The sequence below is a fragment of the Amblyraja radiata genome, chromosome 2, assembly GCF_010909765.2.
Source record: "Amblyraja radiata isolate CabotCenter1 chromosome 2, sAmbRad1.1.pri, whole genome shotgun sequence".
NCBI classification, from domain to species: Eukaryota; Metazoa; Chordata; class Chondrichthyes; order Rajiformes; family Rajidae; genus Amblyraja; species Amblyraja radiata.
Window position 1 is genome coordinate 107249604 of NC_045957.1, and position 24753 is coordinate 107274356.

The window sequence follows — 24753 nt, forward strand, 5'->3', positions numbered from 1 at the left end:
ATGGATATATGTTGGATTTTCATATCTACTTTCACTCCTTAGTTCAATCCAAACGGATTCGTATTTTCTGTACCATGATCTGCTAAATCAATGTCCTTTCTAACCAGTGTAAAGATGTCACTCCTCTCCTCCTTATCCCAATTGCCTATCCTTCTTAAATGTTGAATAACCTGGAAAATGTAATGCCCATTGTGTTCACTCCAAAGTGAGTTGTTAATTTAGTTACCTTGTATTATAGAGTTATGAAATTTGCCCCTGGACTCTTTTTGCAGTTTGCCCTTGTTTACTCTGATGATTTGTTTGGCGGACTAAGTTTTTGTTTAAGTTCCACTTCCCATAGAATTGTAGAATCACAGAGAAATACAGCATGGAAAGGGGTCTTTGGCCCTTGAGTCTGCACTGACCAGAAACTGCACTGATCCTACCTTAACCCATGCAATTCTCCCTTCCTTCCTGTGAACGCCACCCAGATTGCTCTATTCAGCAATAGATCAGGTACAATTAAAAGAGGCAAATTAACTTACCAACTGCATATCTTTTGGATGTACAGAGAAATCAGAGCACCTGGAGAATGAGCAAGCTCCAGATAGACAGCACGGGGAGTCTATATCGAACATGGTGCTGTGAGGTAGCACTTTACTTATCGCAACATAGTGCCTTCAACTGCAGGAGTGTCAGAAACTCGGATAGGTTCCAGTATGGGGAAGAGACAGTGTGGGTTGTATCTTTGGGTGGGACAGTCTAATCTTTGTTTGGGCATGGAGGATTCTGTTGCTTGGGAAAATTGTATATTGGTGGGATTATGCATTGCTCTTCTGCATCTCTGGCTTACATGCATCATTAAGTAAAAGAACAGATAGACAAGAACAAAAAATTCTCAACTGGGAAAATGTAAAATTCATTAAGCTAAAATGCAACTTCGAAAACGTGAACAGAAAGGCCCTATTTAATCAATGTCAAGCACATTGTAGATAGTAGAAATTCAGAACGAAAAAACATGACTACAGGGATGATTACAAACATTGAAAATTCAGATCTCAGTGCTGTAGCAAAGCTATATAATGCAGGAAAGTAATATCAAGGAAATCCCAAAGATGTTTTCAAAATACATCAAAGCAAGAGAAGAAGTAAGGAAATAATATAAAAGTTCAAGAAAATGAATACAGAGTTGGCTTCATGGAGGTAATGGTTGTTTTCAGACTGAAGCCCTGTGACTGTTGGTATGTCTCAGGGATCGGTGCTGGGCGAATAGGACTATCTTAGATGAGGCATTTGGTCAGCATGGACAATATGGACCAAAGGGCCTGTTATGTGCTGTATGACTCTAGATCTCTCTGAGTCGATGTGTCTGTGAATGGGTGATCGCTAGTCCGCATGAAATCGGTGGGCCGTAGAATCTGTTTCCATGATGTATCTTTTCATTAAACTAAAACATGAAAATAACAGATTTTACATACATATTGCATTCGTCAAACTTAAGCTATACAAAGTGAGTAGGAAGGAACTGACCTTGCACTAAATGTTATTCCCTTATCATGTATTTATACACTGTAAATTGATCAATTGTAATCATTTCTGATGACTGGTTAGCACTGTACCTCGGTATAAATGACAATAAACTAAACTGAAGCTGAACACTGAAGATAGCCACAAAATGCTGAAGTAACTCAGCGGGACAGGCAACATCGCTGGAGAGAAAGAATGGGTGAGGAAGGATTAAATGTCACCTATTCCTTCTCCCCAGAGATGCTGCCTGTCCTGCTGAGTTACACCAGCATTTTGTGTCTATTTTAAGATAAGCAAGGACCTAGCTTAATGCCCATGATGAGCATGGTCCTGGGGCTAGTATGTACAAAGTTTCCCAGTTGTCCAGTAAGTGCACATAAAGGCTTTGCTCTTCCTTAAATGTTAGTGATGCTTACATAGGAATTAAGCAGCATGGCTGAGCCCTATTAACCTGATTAATGTTAATCTCAGTGGGATTTGACGTGTATCACATTTGATGTTCAAAGGTTTCAAAGGTCTTTTTATTCACATGTACCAATTAAGGTACAGTAATATGCAAATTCCCATACAGCCATACGATAAACAAAAAGCAACAAGACACACAACTACATAAAAGTTAACATAAACATCCACCACAGCGGATTCCCCATATTCCTCACTGCGATGGAAGGCAAGAAAGTCTAATCCTTCCTTTTTATTCTCCCGCTGTCGGGGCAGTCGAACCATCCGTCGGGACGATCAAAGCTCCCGCAGCCAGCGGTCGAAGCTCTCTGCGTCGGGGCAATCGAAACTCCCGCATTGAGGCGGTCAAAACTCCTGCGATCGGGGCAGTCGAAACTCCTGTGACTTGGAGTTCCCGAAGTCGGTCTCTGACCAGAGACCGCAGACTCCGTGATGTTAAAGCCACGGCTGGAGCTCTGAGGTCGATCCCTGGCAAAGGGATCGCAGGCTCTGTGATGTTAAAGTCCCATAGGCACCCGCGGTGGACCTCTCGAAATCAGACTCCAACAAATGCCACCAACTCCTCAATGTTAGGCCGCAGTGTGGACGGAGGTATGATACGGAAAAAAATCTCCGTCAAGGTAAGAGATTAGAAAAAGTTTCCACAAACCCCCCCCCCCCCTCACCCCCACATAAAACAAGCTAACGAACACCAAAAACATACATTTAACTCATACTATTAAAACACAAAGAAGGAAAGGACAGACGGATTGTTGGCGAGGCAGCCATTGCTGGCGCCTCCCGGTGGTTGAACATTTTGTCTACATTTTGGATGTACATTTTCCACATTCCGGATTTCAACAGGGCTTTTGGCAAGATTGATCTTAGCAGTCAAGTCAGTTAATTAAAACTCAATGAGATCCAAGAGCAAATGTCATATTATATCCATAATATATACTAGATTTAATTTATATCACACGTTTGTTATTTAAACGGCAGCGTCCTGTGATTTAGTTCCTCACCTGTCTGTCATCATATCGGGCTGCATCAACAGCATCGTTAACTCACTCTGGGTGGAAAAGGACACCTCCCCTGGGAGAGTTACGGCTGATCCACTGAGGAAATAGAATACAGCATAGAAATAGTGAGAGAAAACATTGGCGAAAATAGTGCCTAACATGAAGAGACGTCCAAGGCTGTCACTGTAACTTAAGGATTGAGCTACAGCATTGAGTTAATGAAGTGGACAATTAATATCTATACGATCATATAATAGTATATGATGAGACAAATAATATGTAAATAGTTTGTACATTTATTACTTTTAACATTGGACTGGTCTTATTTCTTAAGAAAATTGAAAGATAATGGATGCAGCAAATTTATATGCAAGATGATTTTAAAACAGAATTCATTCTTCACATAATCCCTGAAATGATCAACACTATGCTTTTATTTTTGCAGATGACTGCAGATGTGAAGATAAGTGGGCTGGATGCATAATGGAAGATTCTGGGTAGGACATTGTATACTGTTGGCCTATACTATAATCCCACAACAATCAGTAACCATCTGCAGTATGATCTACTTGAGAAGTCATCACATTTTTATCATGTGAAAAAATAGAAAATCTTGCATTTAGTTAATGCCTTTTCTGCCCTAAGACATCCAGAATAATTTACAGCCAAGGAACTGCATTGAAGCTGTAGAAACTACAACAGCAAATGTATAAGGTTCCACAAACAGCAATATGAGTGTGACAAGATAATCTTTTATTTTCATGTTGTTTTTGAAGGTGAAAGATTAGTCAGAAAGAATTCCCTTTCCCCAAAGTTCTTTCCCCAAAAATAATTCAGTTTTCAGTACTTTTAATTGGGCAGTGTAACTGGGTGTGTGTATAATATTCTTGACACAGTCTCATCTGTGCTCTATATACTTGCACATACAATCTTTCAGTTTGTACTCAAATTCCTTTGCAGTAAAGTTCAACCTATGATTTGCCTCAATAACAGTGGTTTGTATACAAGGATACCTAGGCTCCCCTGAATATCAACCGCATTCATGTCCAACTATAATTTTCTCAACCAGACAGGATGACTGAATATTTTTCCACAATTTATTCCAACTACCATTTTCTCACCCATTTAGTTAGCCCATCTCTGTCCACTTGAAAGTTCTCCCACAGCGCAAATGGTCACCCAGCTTCATATCATCATCAAACTTTGATATATTACATTTGGACCTCTCAATGATGTAGATTGTAAATTACTGGGGCTCCAACACCATTCACTGATGCACCTTAATAGTTAAATATCCCAACCCAAAATTAGTTGTTCATTCCAACAGTCTTCTTTGTGCATGGACCAATCCTCAATACACACCAGTGTATTTAAATTGAACAAAATTTAGAGTAATTTGGGTGTAGATTGATTGAACTTTGAGTCTGGTAATGATAATAACTGGATTTCAGACACCCTAACACATACTGGTATTTAAATAGATTTGAGCAACCAAATATAGGGAGTATTTATGCAGATTTTGTTCTGATTTAAATGTAGTAACTGAATGGTCTGAGAATATAAGAAATAGAAATAGGGGTAGGCATTCAACCCGTGTCTACGTCTCCATTTAGTTTGGCCTTAGTTGACCTTGTGCCTGAAGTTCAATTTTTTGTTGATTCACTTTGTGCCTAAAAGCCCAGTTCTGGATGCACTAATGACTGAGAATTCAATGTTCCATGAAGCTGAGAATCCCAAAGATCTTAGGGAAAGTAATTTCTCTATCTCAATCCTCCATACCCAACTCCATATCCAAATGTTCTGGCTCCTTTTCTTTCACATAAAGTGTTGGAGTAACTCAGTGGGTCAGGCAGCATCTCTGGAGAACATGGATAGATGATGTTTCGGGTTGGGACCCTTCTTCAGACTGATTATGATGGTGGGGAGGTGGGGGTGGGGACGAGGGGGGAGGGCTGAACCAAGCCTGGCAAGTGATAGGTAGATATTGGTGAGGAGATGCGCTTGATGAGCAGATGGTTGGAAAAAGAGCAGACAAGATTGGACGAAAATTGTGAGATAAAGAGAGAAGAAAGTGAATTGTGCAGCGAGGTTGGAATGTAGGGGGAGGGGAGAAATGGGTGCAAGTCCAAGTGGGCACAGGGAAGAGGTGGGATGAGGGCAAAGGGGAGGGTTCAGTATAAAAAAAACCCTCACTCACTGTTATCCACCTATTGCTTGCCAGGCTTTGTCCTGTTCCTCCTCTCTTCCAGCTTTTCCTCCCCATTACAAACAATCTGAAGTCCTGGCCCAAAACATAACCTAAACGTGTTCCCCAGAGATGCTGCCTGACCCACCGAGTTACTCCAGTGTTCTGTGTCCATAAATGTTGTTTGCTCTATATAATGCCTTACATGATACATGTTTATTCTTGTTGTGTAAGGTAAACACCAGTAGATGGCATTCCATTCCCGTCCATGTCTTCAGAATCCAGTGTTGCTTTCTGATTAATGTTCCAGGCAATAGGAGACTTGAATGCAAAATTAAACTCCTACAGTGCCTGTCGTTTGGGTACTGTGGCAATGACTTTCAGGAAAGGACAATCTAAAAGAGGAATGCAGTCTTCATGGGGTTGGTTTCACCATCAAGAATGAGTTAGTCTAGGAATCTTAGTGAGTCTCTCTGTGAGATAAGTCATAGAGTTATACTGTACGAAAACAAACCTTTCAGTACAAATTTTCTGGGCTGATCAAGTTGCCTAACCAAGTTAGTCGCACTTACCTGGGTCAGAACATATCCTTTTAAATATTTCCTATCCACTTTAAAAGTGTCATTTAAATTTTAAAATTTAATATCACCCCTCCCAGTTTCTCTGGCAGCTTGTTCCATATACGCCTTATCGTGTAAAAATGTTACCACTTGGGTTCCTATTAAATCTTTTCTCTCTCACTTTAAACTTATGCTCGCTAGTTTTAAATTTCCCTACCTTGGAGAAAAGAATGTGATCTTTTCTCAATGACAAATGTAGGTCCCTTACGATCTGAAACAGGTGAACTTATAAAGGGAAACAAGGAAATGGCAGAACAGTTAAACAAGTACTTTGGTTCTGTCTTCACAAAGGAAGTCACAAACAATCTCCCAGAAATACTAGGGAACTGAGGATCTAGTTTAAAGGAGGAACTGAAGGGAATCCACATTAGTCAGGAAATGGCATTAGGTAAACTGTTGGGACTGAAGGCCGATAAATCCCTAAGGCCTGATGTTCTGCATCCCAGAGTATTCGAGGAGGTGGCCCTAGAAATCGTGGATACATTGGTGATCCTTTTCCAATGTTCTATATACACTGAATTAGTTCCTGTGGACTGGAGGGTAGCTAATGTAACTCCACTTTTTAAGAAAGGAGGGAGAGAACAAACGGGAAATTATAGACCAGTTAGCCTGACATCGGTAGTGGGGAAGATGCTTGAGTCAATTATTAAAAATGTAATAGCAGCGCATTTGGAAAGCAGTGACAGGAGCGGTCGAAGTCAGCATGGATTTATGAAGGGGAAATCATGCTGGACTAATCTTCTGGAATTTTTTGAGGATGTAATAAGTAGAATGGATAATGGAGAGCCAGTGGATGTAGTGTATCTGGACTTTGATAAGATCCCACACAAGAGATTAGTGTGCAAAATTAGGGCACATGGTATTGCGGGTAGTGGATTGACATGAATAGAGAACTGGTTGGAAGACAGGAAGCAAAGAGTAGGAATTAACGGGTCATTTTCAGAATGGCAGGCAGTGACTAGTGGGGTGTCACAAGACTCGGTCCTAGGACCCCAGTTATTTACAATATATATTAATGATTTAGACAAGGGAATTAAATATAACATCTCCAAATTTGCAGATGACACAAAACTAGGTGGCAGTGTGAGCTCTGAGGAGGATGCTATGAGGCTGCAGGGTGACTTGGATAGGTTTGTGAGTAGGCAGATGCATGGCAGATACAGTATAATGTGGATAAATGTGAGGTTATCCACTTTGGTGGCAAGAACAGGAAGGCAGATTTTTATCTGGATGGTGTTAGATTAGGAAAAGGGGAGGTGCAACTAGACCTGGGTGTGCTTGTACATCAGTCACTGAAAGTAAGCATGCAGGAACAGCAGGCAGTGAAGAAAGCTAATGGCATGTTGGCCTTCATTACGAGAGGATTTGTGTTTAAGAGCAAGGAGGACCTACTGCAGTTGTACAGGGCCCTGGCGAGACCGCACCTGGAGTATTGTGCACAATTTTGGTCACCTAATTTGAGGAAGGACATAATTGTTATTGAGGGAGGACAGCGTAGGTTCACCAGGTTAATTCCCAGGATGGCGATGACATATGATGAAAGAATGGGTCGACTGGCCTTGTATTCATTGGAATTTGGAAGGATGAGAGTGAGCATATAGAAACATAAAATTCTTAAAGGATTGGACAGGCTAGATGCAGGAAAAATGGTCCCGATGTTGTGGGAGACCAGAACCAGGGGTCACAGTTTAAGAATAAGTGTAGGCCATTTAGAACTGAGATGAGGGAAAAAAAAAATCACCTAGAGAGCTGTGAATCTGTGGAATTCTTTGCCACAGAAGGCAGTGGAGTCCAATTCACTGAATGTTTTCAAGAGAGAGTTCGATTTAGCTCATGGGGCCAAAGGAATCAAGGGATATCGGGAAAAAGCAGGAATGAGGTACTGATTTTAGATAATCATCCATGATCGGATTGAATGGCGGTGCGGGTTCTGCACCTATTTTTGCATCTATTTAAAATAAAGTTATAGCCTCTAATATGAAGGTAATGGAAATAGTGGTTAATTCTTCTGAAATGATTTGCAGTGCACATTTGCACCAGGCTGCACTTGTGTGGCTGGACTCAACAAGGCCACTGCAGAAATGGCCGCTGACACTTGCTTCTTCAGGCTCCTCTGGGCATTAATGCTTCAGAATGACCTGGAACGGAAAAAAATTGAACTTTGGAAGTCTACCTTTACTGCTGTAGCTTTGGGAGCAACAACAACAGCAGGAGCTTAGCAAGAGATACGACTGATTGGCTCTAGCCCAAGTGGGAGGAGAGAAGTGAGTCAGTGCTGGGAAAACAGTTGAAAACTGAGGAATTTGGTTTGTAAATTGGTAAATCAGGCAATTTATCAGTCAATTTAAGCAAGACTGCTCTTAGCGAGCGGCAGTGAGTGAGCGGCCTTGTGAGGGAAGTGTGAGTCTTTGGCTCGAGAGTCTTTGGAGACGAAAGAAGGAAATGTCAGGCAAGCTGATTCAGTGCGATGCTTGCAGTATGTGGGAGGTCAAGGACACCGCTAGTGCCCCTGGCTGCTACAAATGCGAGAAGTGCATCCAGGTAGAGCTCCTGAAGGGCCGTGTTGGGGAACTGGAGAAGCAAGTGGATGACCTCCGGTTCGTCCGAGAAACGGAGTCGTTCCTCGACAAGTCCTACAGTACGATTGTTACACCTAAGGTACTGGAAGAGAGAAGGTGGGAGACAGTGAGAACGGGAGGGAAGCATGGAATGCCAACGTCCCCGGGTGTTGTACCTCTTGTGAACAGGTTCACCCACTTAGAAGCTGTCGGGACAGAAGAGGTGTTTACACTGGGCGGCGGACTGGCTTGTGATGCGAATAGGGCTGTTGAGCCAAAACCAAAAAGGCCTAAGGCAGGCAACGCCATTGTAGTGGGAGACACCATTGTGAGAGGTACGGATAGGGGTTTCTGCGGCAACAGACGGGATGCGAGGATGGTGTGCTGCCTTCCTGGTGCCAGGATCCAGGATGTCACGGACAGAGTGCAGAAAATCCTCAAGGGCGAAGGTGAACATCCGGAATTGGTAGTGCATGTCGGCACAAACGATGTCGGAAAGAAGGGGATGAATATTCTGCAGCGTGACTTTAGAGAGCTCGGAAAAATGCTGAAAAGCAGGACCTCCAGGGTTGTTATCTCCGGTTTGCTTCCAGTTCCTCGTGCTGGCGAGAGCAGGAACAGGGAGATACGGGACCTGAACGTGTGGCTGAGGAACTGGTGCACGGGGCAGGGATTTAGATTCTTAGATCACTGGGATCTGTTTTGGGGTAAGGGGGAACTGTACAAAAGGGACGGATTGCATCTTAACAGGTGTGGGACCAGCATTCTGGCAGGCAGGTTTGCCACTGCTACACGGGTGGTTTAAAACTGAATAAGGGGGTGGGGTGTCGAATGGGATAGTGGAGGATGGAGTTAAAGGGAAAGGGTTTCTTAAATGTGTGAGCGTAGAGACAGAGGGGTGTAAAATGAGGGTAGAAGCAATAGGTAGCAAGGTGAAAAGTAAAAGTGGCAGGCAGACAAAACCAGGGCAAAAATCAAAAAGGGCCACTTTTCAACATAATTGTATAAGGGGTAAGAGTGTTGTAAAAACAAGCCTGAAGGCTTTGTGTCTCAATGCAAGGAGCATTCGTAATAAGGTGGATGAGTTGAATGTGCAGATAGCTATTAATGACTATGATATAGTTGGGATCACGGAGACATGGCTCCAGGGTGACCAAGGCTGGGAGCTGAACATCCAGGGATATTCAATATTCAGGAGGGATAGAGAGAAAGGAAAAGGAGGTGGGGTAGCGTTGCTGATTAGAGAGGAGATTAACGCAATGGAAAGGAAGGACATTAGTTTGGAGGATGTGGAATCGGTATGGGTAGAGCTGCGAAACACTAAGGGGCAGAAAACGCTGGTGGGTGTTGTGTACAGGCCACCTAACAGTAGTAGTGAAGTTGGAGATGGTATCAAACAGGAAATTAGAAATGCGTGCGACAAAGGCAAAACCGTTATAATGGGTGACTTCAATCTACATATAGATTGGGTGAATCAAATTGGCAGGGGTGCTGAGGAAGAGGATTTCTTGGAATGTATGCGGGATAGTTATCTAAATCAACATGTAGAGGAACCAACGAGAGAGCAGGCTATTTTAGACTGGATATTGAGTAATGAGGAAGGGTTAGTTAGCAGTCTTGTTGTACGTGCCCCCTTGGGCAAGAGTGACCATAATATGGTTGAGTTCTTCATTAGGATGGAGAGTGACATTGTTAATTCAGAAACAATGGTTCTGAACTTAAAGAAAGGTAACTTTGAGGGTATGAGACGTGAATTGGCCAAGATTGACTGGCAATTAATTCTAAAAGGGTTGACGGTGGATATGCAATGGAAGACATTTAAAGACTGCATGGATGAACTACAACAATTGTTCATCCCAGTTTGGCAAAAGAATAAATCAGGGAAGGTAGTGCATCCGTGGATAACAAGGGAAATCAGGGATAGTATCAAAGCGAAGGATGATGCGTACAAATTAGCCAGAAAAAGCAGCATACCGGAGGACTGGGAGAAATTCAGAGACCAGCAGAGGAGGACAAAGGGCTTAATTAGGAAAGGAAAAATAGATTATGAAAGAAAACTGGCAGGGAACATAAAAACTGACTGCAAAAGTTTTTATAGATATGTGAAAAGAAAGAGATTAGTTAAAACAAATGTAGGTCCCTTGCAGTCAGAAACAGGTGAGTTGATCATGGGGAACAAGGATATGTCGGACCAATTGAATAACTACTTTGGTTCCGTCTTCACTAAGGAAGACATAAATAATCTGCCGGAAATAGCAGGGGACCGCGGGTCAAAGGAGTTGGAGGAATTGAGTGAAATCCAGGTTAGCCGGGAACTGGTGTTGGGTAAATTGAATGGATTAAAGGCCGATAAATCCCCAGGGCCAGATAGGCTGCATCCCAGAGTACTTAAGGAAGTAGCTCCAGAAATAGTGGATGCATTAGTAATAATCTTTCAAAACTCTTTAGATTCTGGAGTAGTTCCTGAGGATTGGCGGGTAGCAAACGTAACCCCACTTTTTAAGAAGGGAGGGAGAGAGAAAACGGGGAATTTCAGACCAGTTAGTCTAACATCGGTAGTGGGGAAACTGCTAGAGTCAGTTATTAAAGATGGGATAGCAGCACATTTGGAATGTGGTGAAATCATTGGACAAAGTCAGCATGGATTTACAAAAGGTAAATCATGTCTGACGAATCTTATATAATTTTTCGAGGATGTAAATAGTAGCGTGGATAGGGGATAACCAGTGGATGTGGTGTATCTGGACTTCCAGAAGGCTTTCGACAAGGTCCCACATAAGAGATTAGTATACAAACTTAAAGCACACGGCATTGGGGGTTCAGTATTGATGTGGATAGAGAACTGGCTGGCAAACAGGAAGCAAAGAGTAGGAGTAAACGGGTCCTTTTCACAATGGCAGGCAGTGACTAGTGGGGTACCGCAAGGCTCAGTGCTGGGACCCCAGCTATTTACAATATATATTAATGATCTGGATGAGGGAATTGAAGGCAATATCTCCAAGTTTGCGGATGACACTAAGCTGGGGGGCAGTGTTAGCTGTGAGGAGGATGCTAGGAGACTGCAAGGTGACTTGGATAGGCTGGGTGAGTGGGCAAATGTTTGGCAGATGCAGTATAATGTGGATAAATGTGAGGTTATCCATTTTGGTGGCAAAAACAGGAAAGCAGACTATTATCTAAATGGTGGCCGACTAGGAAAAGGGGAGATGCAGCGAGACCTGGGTGTCATGGTACACCAGTCATTGAAAGTGGGCATGCAGGTGCAGCAGGCAGTGAAGAAAGCGAATGGTATGTTAGCTTTCATAGCAAAAGGATTTGAGTATAGGAGCAGGGAGGTTCTACTGCAGTTGTACAGGGTCTTGGTGAGACCACACCTGGAGTATTGCGTACAGTTTTGGTCTCCAAATCTGAGGAAGGACATTATTGCCATAGAGGGAGTGCAGAGAAGGTTCACCAGACTGATTCCTGGGATGTCAGGACTGTCTTATGAAGAAAGACTGGATAGACTTGGTTTATACTCTCTAGAATTTAGGAGATTGAGAGGGGATCTTATAGAAACTTACAAAATTCTTAAGGGGTTGGACAGGATAGATGCAGGAAGATTGCTCCCGATGTTGGAGAAGTCCAGGACAAGGGGTCACAGCTTAAGGATAAGGGGGAAATCCTTTAAAACCGAGATGAGAAGAACTTTTTTCACACAGAGAGTGGTGAATCTCTGGAACTCTCTGCCACAGAGGGTAGTCGAGGCCAGTTCATTGGCTATATTTAAGAGGGAGTTAGATGTGGCCCTTGTGGCTAAGGGGATCAGAGGGTATGGAGAGAAGGCAGGTACGGGATACTGAGTTGGATGATCAGCCATGATCATATTGAATGGCGGTGCAGGCTCGAAGGGCCGAATGGCCTACTCCTGCACCTAATTTCTATGTTTCTATGTTTCTATGTTTTTTAAGTGCGATTGTTTTGTTCATTGATATATTCAATATTTGACTGTGCATTGGATGGATAGGGGGCACAACATAATTCAGTTTCCTTGCAGCATTCACTACAGTGTGTTGCAGTTGAATTGATGAAAGATCCAAACGTTTTGTATCAGACTCTTGATGGGAAGTGGGCTGCTAGAAGCAATTCACAGATTAGAGTCACATTTGCTTTTTGACCTTGCGGTTGCGAGATTGCTTCACCCCAAAACAGCACATAATATGAGGTACCTGAAAAGGGGACAGTTTTATTGTACACTTACTAATTGTTGATGATGCTGTTTTTATGGGACCATTGCACTCCTATCAATCTGCAACAACAACAAATGGTAATATGTTCATTTGAATATGAAACCCTAAAAGCAAATCTATGTGTCACAATTTTATTTGTGTAATAATCTTTCGTAGATTAAGCAGGGCTGAATTTCGAATTTGCTTAATCAGTAAATATAATTGGGAACAGATTTGCATATTATTAACATTGAACAAAATTGTTTAATATGGTATTATCTTGTCCTTAAATAATTCAATTTGCATTTAAAATATGCAATGAGTTCATTAGCATTCTATTCATAATCATACGTTATCCCTTCCAGAATTTACAGATTTGAATTATCACATGTTACACCACAGAGAAAAGCTATGTAGAGTCCTAGAGTCATACAGCATGAAAAAAAAGCAGACCCTTCGGCCCAACTAGTCCATGCCTACCAAGATGCCCCATCTAAGCTTGCCCTATTTGACAGCATTTGGCCCATATCTCTCTAAACCTTTCTTATCCATGTACCTTTACCAAGTGTATTTTAAATGTTATTATAGTATCTTCCTCAACTACGTCCTCTGGCAGCCTGTTCCATATACCCACCACCCTCTGAGTGAAATAGTTGCCCCTCTGATTCGTATTAAATGTACCTTCTCTCATCTTAAACATATATCCTCTTGTTTTTGATTTCTCCTATCCTGGATTTTTTTTAAACACACACACTGCATTCACCCTATCCCCCTCATGATTTTATATGCCATTTGAGCTACGAATTTGGGGCTAAATTAAATCTACACACCAGCCACCTTGTCCAGACACATTAACAATCTTTTCTCCTTATATCAGTTTATCCAGAATCCTTTAAAAAAGAATTTTGAAGAATTGAAGACCTTACCACAACAGTGGCAAGGTCTTCAATGAACCAAGATTTAATCACCCCTATAAAGAAAGATAATCACTTCCCTCTTAATTCTCTTAATTAAGAACAATGCAAAGTTACTTCTTGTTGCTGTCTCTAAAGGCAGTGGAAACATCCTTCAACTTATACTTTATCACTTTATACTTGAAAGTTATTTTATATTTAATAATTCACAGGATGTCATATCATTGGCGAGGTCAGCTTGTGTTTTCCATCTGTAACAGCACTTGATAAGCAGTTGTACAGGGTCTTGGTCAGACCACACCTGGAGTATTGCATACAGTTTTGGTCTCCAAATCTGAGGAAAGACATTCTTGCCATAGAGGGAGTACAGAGAAGGTTCACCAGGCTGATTCCTGGGATGTCAGGACTTTCATATGAAGAAAGACTGGATAGACTTGGCTTGTACTCGCTAGAATTTAGGAGATTGAGGAGGGATCTTATAGAAACTTACAAAATTCTTAATGGGTTAGACGGGCTAGATGTAAGAAGATTGTTCCCGATGTTTGTCCAGGACAAGGGGTCACAGTTTAAGAATAAAGGGGAAATCCTTTGGGACCGAGATGCAAAAAGCATTTTTCACACAGTGAGTGGTGAATCTCTGGAACTCTCTGCCACAGAAGATAGTTGAGGCCAGTTCATTGGCTATATTTAAGAGGGAGTTAGATGTGGCCCTTGTGGCTAAAGGGATCAGGGGGTATGGAGAGAAGGCAGGTACGGGATACTGAGTTGGATGATCAGCTATGATCATATTGAATGGCGGTGTGCAGGCTCGAAGGGCCGAATGGCCTACTCCTGCACCTATTTTCTATGATTCTATGATAATGTAGCAGTGAGCCATCTTCCTGAATCACTGCAGTCTGTCTGGTGAAGGTACAACAATGGTGTTGTTGGGCGGTGAATTGATTGACCATTGATGTATTTCTAAATTAGAATGAAGTGTGACTTGGAGGAAAAGGTGCTGTCCGTAAGGGACTGTCCCACTTACGCAATTTTTTTTAGGCGACTTGCTGGCACCCGTCATAGTCGCAGCAGGTTGCCGAAAATTTTCAAAATGTAGAAAATCCAGCGGCAATCAAAAAAAGGTACGACATGTCATGGGGTGATGCCTGTTTGGTGGAGAGTAGAGACAAAAATTGCATAAGTGGGACAGGCCCTCTATCCTTCTTGCTACAGATGACAGGGGCTTGAGAGATGCTTTTAGAGTTGCCCAGGTGAATAAATGCACTGCTTTTTGTAGATGACACACATTGCAGCAGCGATGCAACTTTGGTGGAGGGAGTGATTATTTAGCTTTGGGAAGCAGTCAACAAAACCGCTTTGTCCTGGATAGTTTCTTGGATATTGTTGAAGGTGCACTTGTCCATTTAAAGACCTGACCATATCCAGCAGAAGTGTCACATTTAAGGCACTCTTCATATTAAATGAATAAAAATTATGCTGTTTTCTAAGCATTAAATATAATGTCACTGACATAATTATTTAAGACAGTTATGCGAGATACAGCATTAAAGGAGGTATTTTGGCCTGCAGAGACCCCATCCCTCATTTACATAAGTGATACATTAATCCCATTGTCTTTGTTCTCCCCACATTCCCATCAAACTCACCAGAGATCCAACGAGTCACCTACACAGAAGGGTCAATTTACAGCGGCTAGTTAATCTATCAACCTGTACATCTTTGGATGACAGATGAAACCTGGGAATCCCAGAGGAAACCTTCATGGTCACAAGAAGAATGCACAAAATCCACACAGCCAGCACCTGAAGTTAAGATTGAACCCAAGTCTTTGGTGCTGTTTCAGCGTAACATGCTTACACTGGAATTTTACAACATGAGTGACAATAGGAGAGACCAAATGCAAACTCAGTTTGCATTTTCTTTTCCTATTAGTTGTGCTGCAGTAGTTAAAAGTTATACAAATGAGCAGTTAAATAAAATTTATAATGAGACGTTGAATGCACTGTTGAATGCATTAGTGTTATCATTTCAGTTATTCTAGATAATCTCAGGAGGGTAGTTTGGATGAGTGCAGTGCACTTTTGACTACACGCTTATTTGAGTGAAGGTTATGTTAAAACATGTATTTCTTAATTGGTATAGGAACAAATTTACTTTATCACAGTCCTCGGGCATCTCTTGGCATAGTGACATTTCGTCTCACTTACCTTAAAGGAATATATTATTCCCTTTTAATCGGAATTAAATTGTGTAAATGGGATTTGATTCAGTGATTCAAGTTGATTCAATGGAGTTGAATCTGGGTGCTGCTTGCTGGTCCCATTGCTGATTGAAAAATGTATGGAGTTTGTAAATTCTTCCCGTGACCTGCATGGGTTTTCCCCGGGAGATCCAGTTTCCTCCTACACTCCAAAGATGTACTGATTTGTAGATTAATTTGGCTTGGTAAAATTGTTAAATTGTCCCTAGTGTGATAGTGTTATTGTGCGGGGATCACTGGTCGGTGCGGACTCGGTGAGTCGATGGGCCTGTTTCCGTGCTGTATCGCTGAAGTCTAAATTAAATTCTAAATTATAGAAACATAAAGCCTTTACAGTTTACCTTATCCATATAGGCCATGATGCCAATCTCTGCTAATCCTATTTGCCTATGTTAGGCCAGTATCCCTTCCCAACTCTCCTATCTAAATACGTGTCTAAATACCTTTGAAACGTTGGAATAGTATTTGCCTCTACCACCTGCTCTGCCAGTTAATTCCAAATATTCTTAATACTCTTTGAGTTTTGAATCTCTTTTAAATTTCTCCCCTTTAGCCATTAACATGTGCCCTCTAGCACTAGGCAATCTTCTGGTAGGGAAAAAAAAGTTCCAATTATCTATCCAATACCTGTCCATCTGAAGTAAGGTCTCAACCTGAGACGTCACCCATTCCATCTATCCAGAGATGTTGCCTGCCCCACTGAGTTACTCCAGCTTTTTGTGTCTATCTTCAGTTTAAACCAGCATCTGCAATTCCTTCCTACACACCTGTCCCTTATAATTTTGTAAACTTCTAAGGTCACCCCTCTGCCTCCTTTGTTCCAGTGCGAATAAACCCAGCATTACAATCCCTATCCCAGGCAACACCCTGCTGAATAAATGCAAACACACGAGCTAACGCTGATAAACAAAAATCAAAACCAGTAAGTGTGTCAAAACCCTGAGTATATTTACAGCACCCGTAGTCAGGATCACATCTGGGCTTCTGGCGCTGTAAACTAGCAACTCTACCACTGCGCCACTGTGCCATCCCATTAGTCCCAAAACTGAACCAGACTGTTCATTAGTCTGGTTTGGTTTTATCTATTATAATGAAATGTGCATCATGTTAGCTATTGATGTTTAAAGTTATGAGTTCACTGCTGTAACATTGAAACAGGATGCTTCAGAAATCCTTGGTTTTAATTGCTCTTTGCAGTTAGGTTGCTTCACCACACATTTATATTCATTTCCGTTCATCTGCCAAATATGTGGCCTAATGTGTAAGCAATTAAATGGTTATGAATGGCTTTAAAAGCAATACAGCGATGAAAGAGTTATTATAAACAGTAGTTAAATATGCAGATTCCTACCTGGGGACAAGTGACTCCATGAATGTTTGGTGATTAGTTGCATTGATAATTTTCAAGCTCCGTAAATAGGACACCCACAATCACATCTGCGTGCACATCTCCCCATTATATTCAAACTAACAAGCTGCATGAAGTCATGCAAGTGATGAAATTACTTAATGCTACAAAAGGTTTGTTTTTATTATTTTATCTGCTGAATTTTAAGGTCACGATTTGTATCTGGACCCTTCATACAAATGTGGCAGTTATCATTGAATCTTAGAAATTGATGGCACACAAGTGTATGATTTAGCTCATAGGGTCCATTGTTATGTTTTACTTTTGTCCCTTAAACATTTCCCTGCATTACTGAAGCCTAGAGAGGTGTAAGGACATTACGTTGATCAAAGGTACTAGAAGATTGTAAGATGGCAACGAACATGAATTTACCGGGATCGCAGGAATGCAGCACATACATGGAGTGCTTAATTAGTCATAGTTAACTTTGTTGAAGATGAGTGGAAATTTCTCGTGGTTTTGTGAGTACAGTTAGGGATCACTCTCTAACCACCTCACTGTAAACGGATTAAGTGATAATCATCTTGTTTGCTGTTTGTGAAACCAAACACTAAGGATGAACCAACAGTCTTTCAAGAATTTCAATCTACCTTTGTTAAGAAGATTCTCAGTTGCACCTGATAAATGTAGTCGGTATCTTTCTATGATCAAATTAATTTATCTTGTTAATAATTGCAGGTATTATCGTCCACATACATTTTCTAAATGCAACATAGAAGAGTATGAGGAATTTTTGAACAATGGTGGTGGGAATTGTCTCTTCAATAAACCTACCCGAGTAAGTATCACATCACATGTTATTTTACTGTTTACTTTTGTTTATTATCTGGATCATTCCCTACAAGTCAATTCTGAAAACTGTTTTAGAATTAAGAACTGAGAACTAAGTTTTCTAAGTTCTAATATTTTTGTTATGTTTTATGATAATCTCTGAAAATTGATTTAATGCTACGTAGATAGTTATATATAAACCTATAGACAGAAGGATCTGCAGATGCTGGTTTACAAAAAGAGATACAGAAAAATTAATAGCCTATATATATAACATCATTTTGGATAAGGAGAATCCAATAACGGAAGTATATCGTCAAGCATGGGAAAATGAAATGGGATTGGCTATAACAAAAGAAAACTGGGAAGAAAGTCTACAACGAATACACCGGTGTTCATTAAACGCCAGACATATACTGATACAATTTAAAGTATTATATAGGTTACATTATTCGAAAACTAAATTAAATAGTATTTTTCCGAATCTCTCCGCTATTTGTGATAAGTGCCAGAAAGCAGAGGCAAATTTAATACATAGTTTCGTTACATGTCCTAAATTGAATTATTACTGGACAGAAATTTTTAAAGTTATTTCTGAAGTCATCAAAGTTAAATTGGACCCTAACCCAAAGCTAATAATATTTGGAATTCCGGATTTACATCTATCACTTACAGTAAATCAAAGAAATTTCTTTGATTACTGTTTGATAATTGGAAAAAAAATCATATTGAAATTTTGGAAGGGAACATTATCCCCCACAACCAAAATGTGGGCAACAGAGATGATGGAGACGTTACATCTGGAAAGAATTAGATTTGTCCTATTGGACAAGTATAATTCTTTTGAACAGATATGGTCTCCATATATACAGTATTTAGAGAAGTAGCTGTTCTTGGCAACACAGCTCGGCGTGCACCCTGCGGGATTTGGTGAGAATAATTCATTTTTATATTGGAATTACATATATGTCTTTATTGATACTATCACTTGTAGTAGTGTTATTAATAATACATATTGTGGTTACTAAAAAAGTTCGTTTCTCTTTTCTTTCTTATATATAATCAAATTATTATTTAATCACTCTCTTAATGATTTATAACTGTTCTATTCTTTCTCTATCATTATTTCTAAAAAAATAGTAGATAAGTATTACTAGTGTTTTACTTAATGCAAATTGAATTAATTTGATATAAAGTTGTTTGAAGCATTGTAATTGATTACCTTTAATAAAAAAATATATTAAAAAAACAAAAAGAGATACCAAAGTGCTGGAGTAACTCAGCAGGTCGGGCAGCGCCACTGGAGAATGTGGATAGGTAACGTTTCGGGTTGGAGCCCTCCTTCAGACTCCTGAGGACGTGGCCTGATCTGAAACGCTGCCGATCCTGGTTCTCCAGAGCTGCTGTCTGGACCACTGAGTTACTCCAGAACTTTGTGTCTTTTGTAATATAAAACTAGAGTTATTTAGATTTCTTTAGCTTAGTTTAGTTTATTATTGTGACGTATACTGAGGTACAGTGAAAAGCTTTTTTGGTTACGTGCTAACCAGTGAAAAAAAGACAATACATGATTACAATCATGCTGTCCACAGTCCAGATAAATGACAAAGAGTAAAATAGTTAGTACAACATAAACTAAATTAAATTAAAATTACAAGTGGCTCCACCACTCACCCATCACCAGTCCTCTTCAGCAGCTTCTCCACAAGGAGCCATGGAGCAATTTAATTGGTGCTGGAGGGTCAGCAGAGGACTGGGTTTCCCTGCATAGTTTCAAGTGGCAGCTATGTGTGCTGGTGTTCACCACAGGTTCCCATCACAACACCACTGTCGGAAATCCTTTGCTCTACTTATAATACTGCAAGAGGCCTGTTTAGTGCTGATTTCATGAGTTTGTGAGAATTAGTGGAAGATATCATTGTTGCGGAGTTTGAGGAAGCTGGTGAGAATTGTGAATCTTTGTGAGAAAAAAATGTAATAGACTCTTCCATTGAGTTTCTTCTCTATATTGGAGCGAATCATCGGTTAATCAAGAAAACCAGAAAATGCTGGAAACACACTGCAGTTCAGGCATTGTCAGTGGAGAGTGAAGCAATGTTTCAGATCCGAGTCATTTCATTGTAAATATGCTGTTCTTTTACCAATGCAGCTTCTTGATGCTCCAGAATGTGGTAATGGATTTGTGGAGGGAGGAGAAGAATGTGATTGTGGCTCACCAACTGTAAGTAGCAATTTTGCACTCTGCCATTTGCTGGCTCAAAGTCTGTGACTCTAAAGATGGCAAAACTGCCAGTGCTCACTAACATTACTGCAGCAAACTTTGGGATCCATACAGGTGGAAATCCTGGTTAATGTCTAGGCTAACCTCACACCTTCATGTGGTGCAGTATGTATTACTGTGCTTAACGGCAGTCAGAGTAGAATTAGAGAATGGTGTCAATTTCATTTTATTTTCACTCAATTTATCACCACAAAAATGAAAGCATTGACTGTTTAGGGAGTTTTTAATGTTCCTAAATCTTAATCATTACTGGTCCTCATTTCCCTGTGAAACAATTTTTTTTAATGTACTGTATTATTCCCATGATTTTTAAAACAGTGAAAGAAAGGTTTCTTTCTTTCTTCAGTCTAATTAGCTTGTTTTATCAACTGTAGGGATGAACTTCAGAGGCAATTTAAATTGGTAAATTCATTGACAGCTTTACCATAAGGTAAAGCACCTCCCCATCTTTGCATTTTGTGAAGACTTTAGGGTTGGAGCTTTGCATGACATTCACTCAAGACCAAGTTGCTGCTTAGATACCCACTCCTTACCCAGGTAGGTATGTATTTGGGGAGTGCAGACAGTACATCTGGTGGAATCCAATCCAATCTATTGATGTGAAGAACATTTATTTGTGCGTAAGGCATTTATAACTCAAATTGTGGCACGGGACTGAAACAGTGTCGTCATTGTGAGCGAGGCTATTCAGAAATTTCCACTGGAAGCTGTTGTCATTTTATAACATAAGATAGTGCATGTTCCCACTTGTTCTGAGCGCTATCTACTGATGTGGGTACATATAAAAAAGCGCCACTGCATAGTATAAAGTTATTTCTGTCTTTGCTCAGGCTTGTCGGCAGGAAGGGGGAAACTGTTGCGTGAAGTGCACTCTTTTGGATGATGCCAAATGCAGCAATGGACTTTGTTGTAAAGAGTGTCAGGTAAAACTGAACATTGATGCCATTGATTGTGACAAATATTCTTATACATTGTGAGATTAATGCATCAGTTAAAATAAATGCAGAAACCCAATATTGATCAGGGTTGTGACTAGACAGTTACATCAGGTTCATAATCTGCATGTGCATCATCGTTTACATGCACAATGAGGGATTAAACTATTTGCCTTGATTTGAAATCAATGTCTATAATTCCTCCTATTTTAGTGTTATCGGCAAACTAAATAATCATGCCTTCTACCTTATCATCCACTTGAAATCTTCATGAAGAGGGCATTTTAAGCAGCAGAGTAACGAGTCCAGAGTAGATTAGCCTTGCCCCTTGTCCTGTCCCACTGTATTTGTGCTCCTGTTTGCAACACACAAGAGTTTTATTCTGTGACCGTCTGGATCCTGGAGGTGTTTGTGACTTCTCCACTAGACCCTTACTGCGGGTCACAACAGGAGCCTATGACCACAGCTGGGTAATATTGGAACTCCCCTGGTCACTGCCCGAATGTGAAGGTGATATGTTGCAGTTTCTTTGCAAGACTAACATTGGTCAACTGTTTACATTGGTTGACATTGGATTACATCATTTTCTGCAGCTTTGATATACACTGTCACAGATGTTAAGAGTCAGTATGTACTTTAGTCATTGGGGGTGATGATTGTCCTCCAGTGTTGGTTCCATTTCCCTTTTCATCCAGGGTCAATTACTGTTCCAAGAGCCCATCCATCTGACCCACTGTCCCAAATGTCCATTTCCTGAGGACATGCATAGCGTAAAGCTCCATTTTCTATCCTCTTTAACCTGACATACATCTCCCAAAGAAGAGACAGAAATTTCAATTTTGGAGGTTTTCATTCATCTTTTCAGCTTTTGTGTACAAAGAACCTCTTCTATGATTGTGTGAAAAGGGTGGTGCACTGAATTGAAGTGCTCTTGTGCTAGCCTCAGTAGTTATCCCAGCAACATGCCCACTATAGTATGCTGAAATAGGGCAAGACCATTTGATCATAGCCAGAGGACAACTTACCAAGACAAGGGTGCATCAAGCATTTCACCAAAACTATTTTGCAGGAGACATGGGAATTTCAAGCCTGTCACTTGGCTTGCCAACCTTTAGCTGTAGAGCCTCCACTGTGCTGGTGTGGAGGAGCGGTTTAAGGTCTTGGTAATTTTGAGGTTAAGATAAATGAAACTAATTTCATGAATACAAATACATTTCAGACAGGGCATGGCAGACAGGTTTCAGACAGGGCTCTTCAGGACAATTTAATTCATATGGACTGAGAACAATTAGTTAATTTATGTTTATTGGAATAGACATTAGAGTTGGCACAAAAATCCTCCTACTTATGAAGCTTAAGGGCATAAAAAAGTGAGCTCATCTCTGTGCCTTAATCACTTTTCTACTTAGCTTATCAAAACAATATTTTGATGTAGGATAGCATGCTGAAATGCAGTTTAAAAAAATCCTTTCTTAAGTGTTCAGGTGCATCTCCTTCAGATCCTAAGTGGATCTCTTATTGCGCTTCCTTTTACCTTTTAAAAGTGAATATGCATAAACATACATACATATTATTTGAAAGGAGATCTAACTGCAACAGTCTGAAGAGGGTCTCGACCCGAAATGTCACATATTCCTTCTCTCCAGAGATGCTGCCTGTCCCGCTGAATTACTCCAGCATTCTGTGTCTACCTTCTAACTGCAACAAGGTGGCTTATTTAACAAATAGCAAACATGCTTGTTTGCTGCTAAAGTTTGTTTTCTCAATCTGTCATAAACTGTGCAGAGAGAGCCTCATTATTTGCTGTGGTTCATTGCTGTTTGTATTGAAACAATCTCAATCTATTCATTTAGTAATCATTCAATGTAGCCGGATTTGGTTAAAATGTACTTTTTATCAATCATTTCCATTGAGATTATTTAAAAAAAACTAATTCATGCTGAACTGCATATTATTGCTAAATTCCAGACACTCCCGCTGAATAAATTATCATATTTTCAGAGAAAAGAACCAGGGCTGGATTCCTGATCTGTGCTGAAATATTCTGTCTAAACTGAGATAATAGTGAGATTCAACAAAACTACCCTCAGTGCCTATCAGACAATGGATTAACCAGTGACATTTATTTGTGCCTGATCACTGTTAAGGGTGTAAATAGGACAAGAGCTGTTTGCCACAGAATGAGCCATTGATCAATATTTGTAAATGATCAGATAGAATCTTAGAGTGATATAGCATGGAAACAGGCCCTTCAGCTTAACTTGCCCGCACCAACCATCATGTCACATCTACATAAGTCCCACCAGCCTGTGTTCCTCTAAACCTGTCCTATCCATGTACCGGCTAAATGTTTCTTAAATGTTGTGATAATATCTGCCTCAACTACCTTCTCTGGCAGCTCGTTCATACACCCACTACCCTCAGTGTGAATAAGTTACCTCACAGATTCTTATTAAATCTTTCCCCACTCACCTTCAAACTATGTCCTCTGGTTATTGATTCCCCTACTCTGAGCAAAGGACTTTTTGTATCTACCCGATTTATTCCTCTCATGATTTTATACACCTCTATAAGATCATCCCTCATCCTCCAGCGCTCCTTGGACTAGAGTCCTATCTTGCTCAACTTCTCTCCATAGCTCAGGCCCTCGAGTCCTGGCAACATCCTCGTAAATCTTCTCTGCACCCTTTCCAGCTTGACAACATTGAAATGGATAAATCAGTAAAGATCTCTGCAACAGGAGAGGAGAAAATTGATGAGGTGGCAAATAATCAAATTGGTGTCAAAATGTTATGTAAATTGATCCTACACATGGGCCTATTAGACGGAGTGGTGCACCAAGCTGCATGGATGAGTTGGGATTGAAACCAGTGGGTGGGGATGGGATTAGTACTGGGGGTCAGGGTGGTGGTTTGTGGCCAAAGGTAACACAAAGTACCTGCAAGGGGTTACAATGCTGGGCACAGAAGTGCTCAAGATGCTGACTAATTAAAAAAATATTTTTTCTGAGTCCCCAATGACAGAAACTCCTCAGAAGAATATGACCTAATTTTTTGGACAGTGGTATCAAGAAGCATTTGTATGGAGAATTATATTGTTGCATGCATAACTGACAAGTTAGTGGTGCCTCAGTTCAGTCCAAAATGCTTCACGATCCAATTCCATGGTGGAAGTAGCCCATTTTCAGTGGAATGTGTGAGTATTTCTCAGCCTTATTGCTTTTAAATCTTCAAGTTTCTACTTCAAAGCAATGCATTGAATGCCCCTAGTGTGAAGATATTTTCATTTATATCTGGTTATTAAAAAAATACACAAAGTGTATTAACACAATGTAGCTGAGCCAAAGTGTCTGAACATCCAAGCTGATTCCAGAAGGTATGATAATAACTGAAAAAGGTCTAATTTAGATACTAATTTGGGTAAATCTTCTGTTTCCTAGAAAATGCCAGGACCACATTGAAATTGTCAGCACTCAGCAAAATGATCTTGATCCAATCAAAATTCAAATATTGACATTTGTTTATACTTTTGCAGTTTGAAAGAAATGGATTTGTGTGTCGTGAAGCAGTAAATGATTGTGACATTCCTGAGACTTGCACTGGAAATTCTAGTGAGGTGATTTCTTTACACTTATTTAGTGAAATTTC

The 24753-nt window shown here is 40.5% G+C and overlaps 1 protein-coding gene across 11 annotated transcripts in view; it reads left to right on the forward strand.

Moving 5' to 3' along the window:
* The window catches only part of adam22 (ADAM metallopeptidase domain 22), a 256501-nt gene that overhangs the window by 161088 nt on the left and 70660 nt on the right, over positions 1-24753 (forward strand). For all 11 annotated transcript variants that reach the window (XM_033012998.1, XM_033013001.1, XM_033013004.1 and 8 more), the window contains 5 exons: positions 3412-3463; positions 17798-17897; positions 20040-20111; positions 21002-21094; positions 24641-24721. In XM_033012998.1, coding sequence (XP_032868889.1) covers positions 3412-3463; positions 17798-17897; positions 20040-20111; positions 21002-21094; positions 24641-24721 — 398 coding nt within the window. The remainder of the gene's footprint in view (positions 1-3411; positions 3464-17797; positions 17898-20039; positions 20112-21001; positions 21095-24640; positions 24722-24753) is intronic.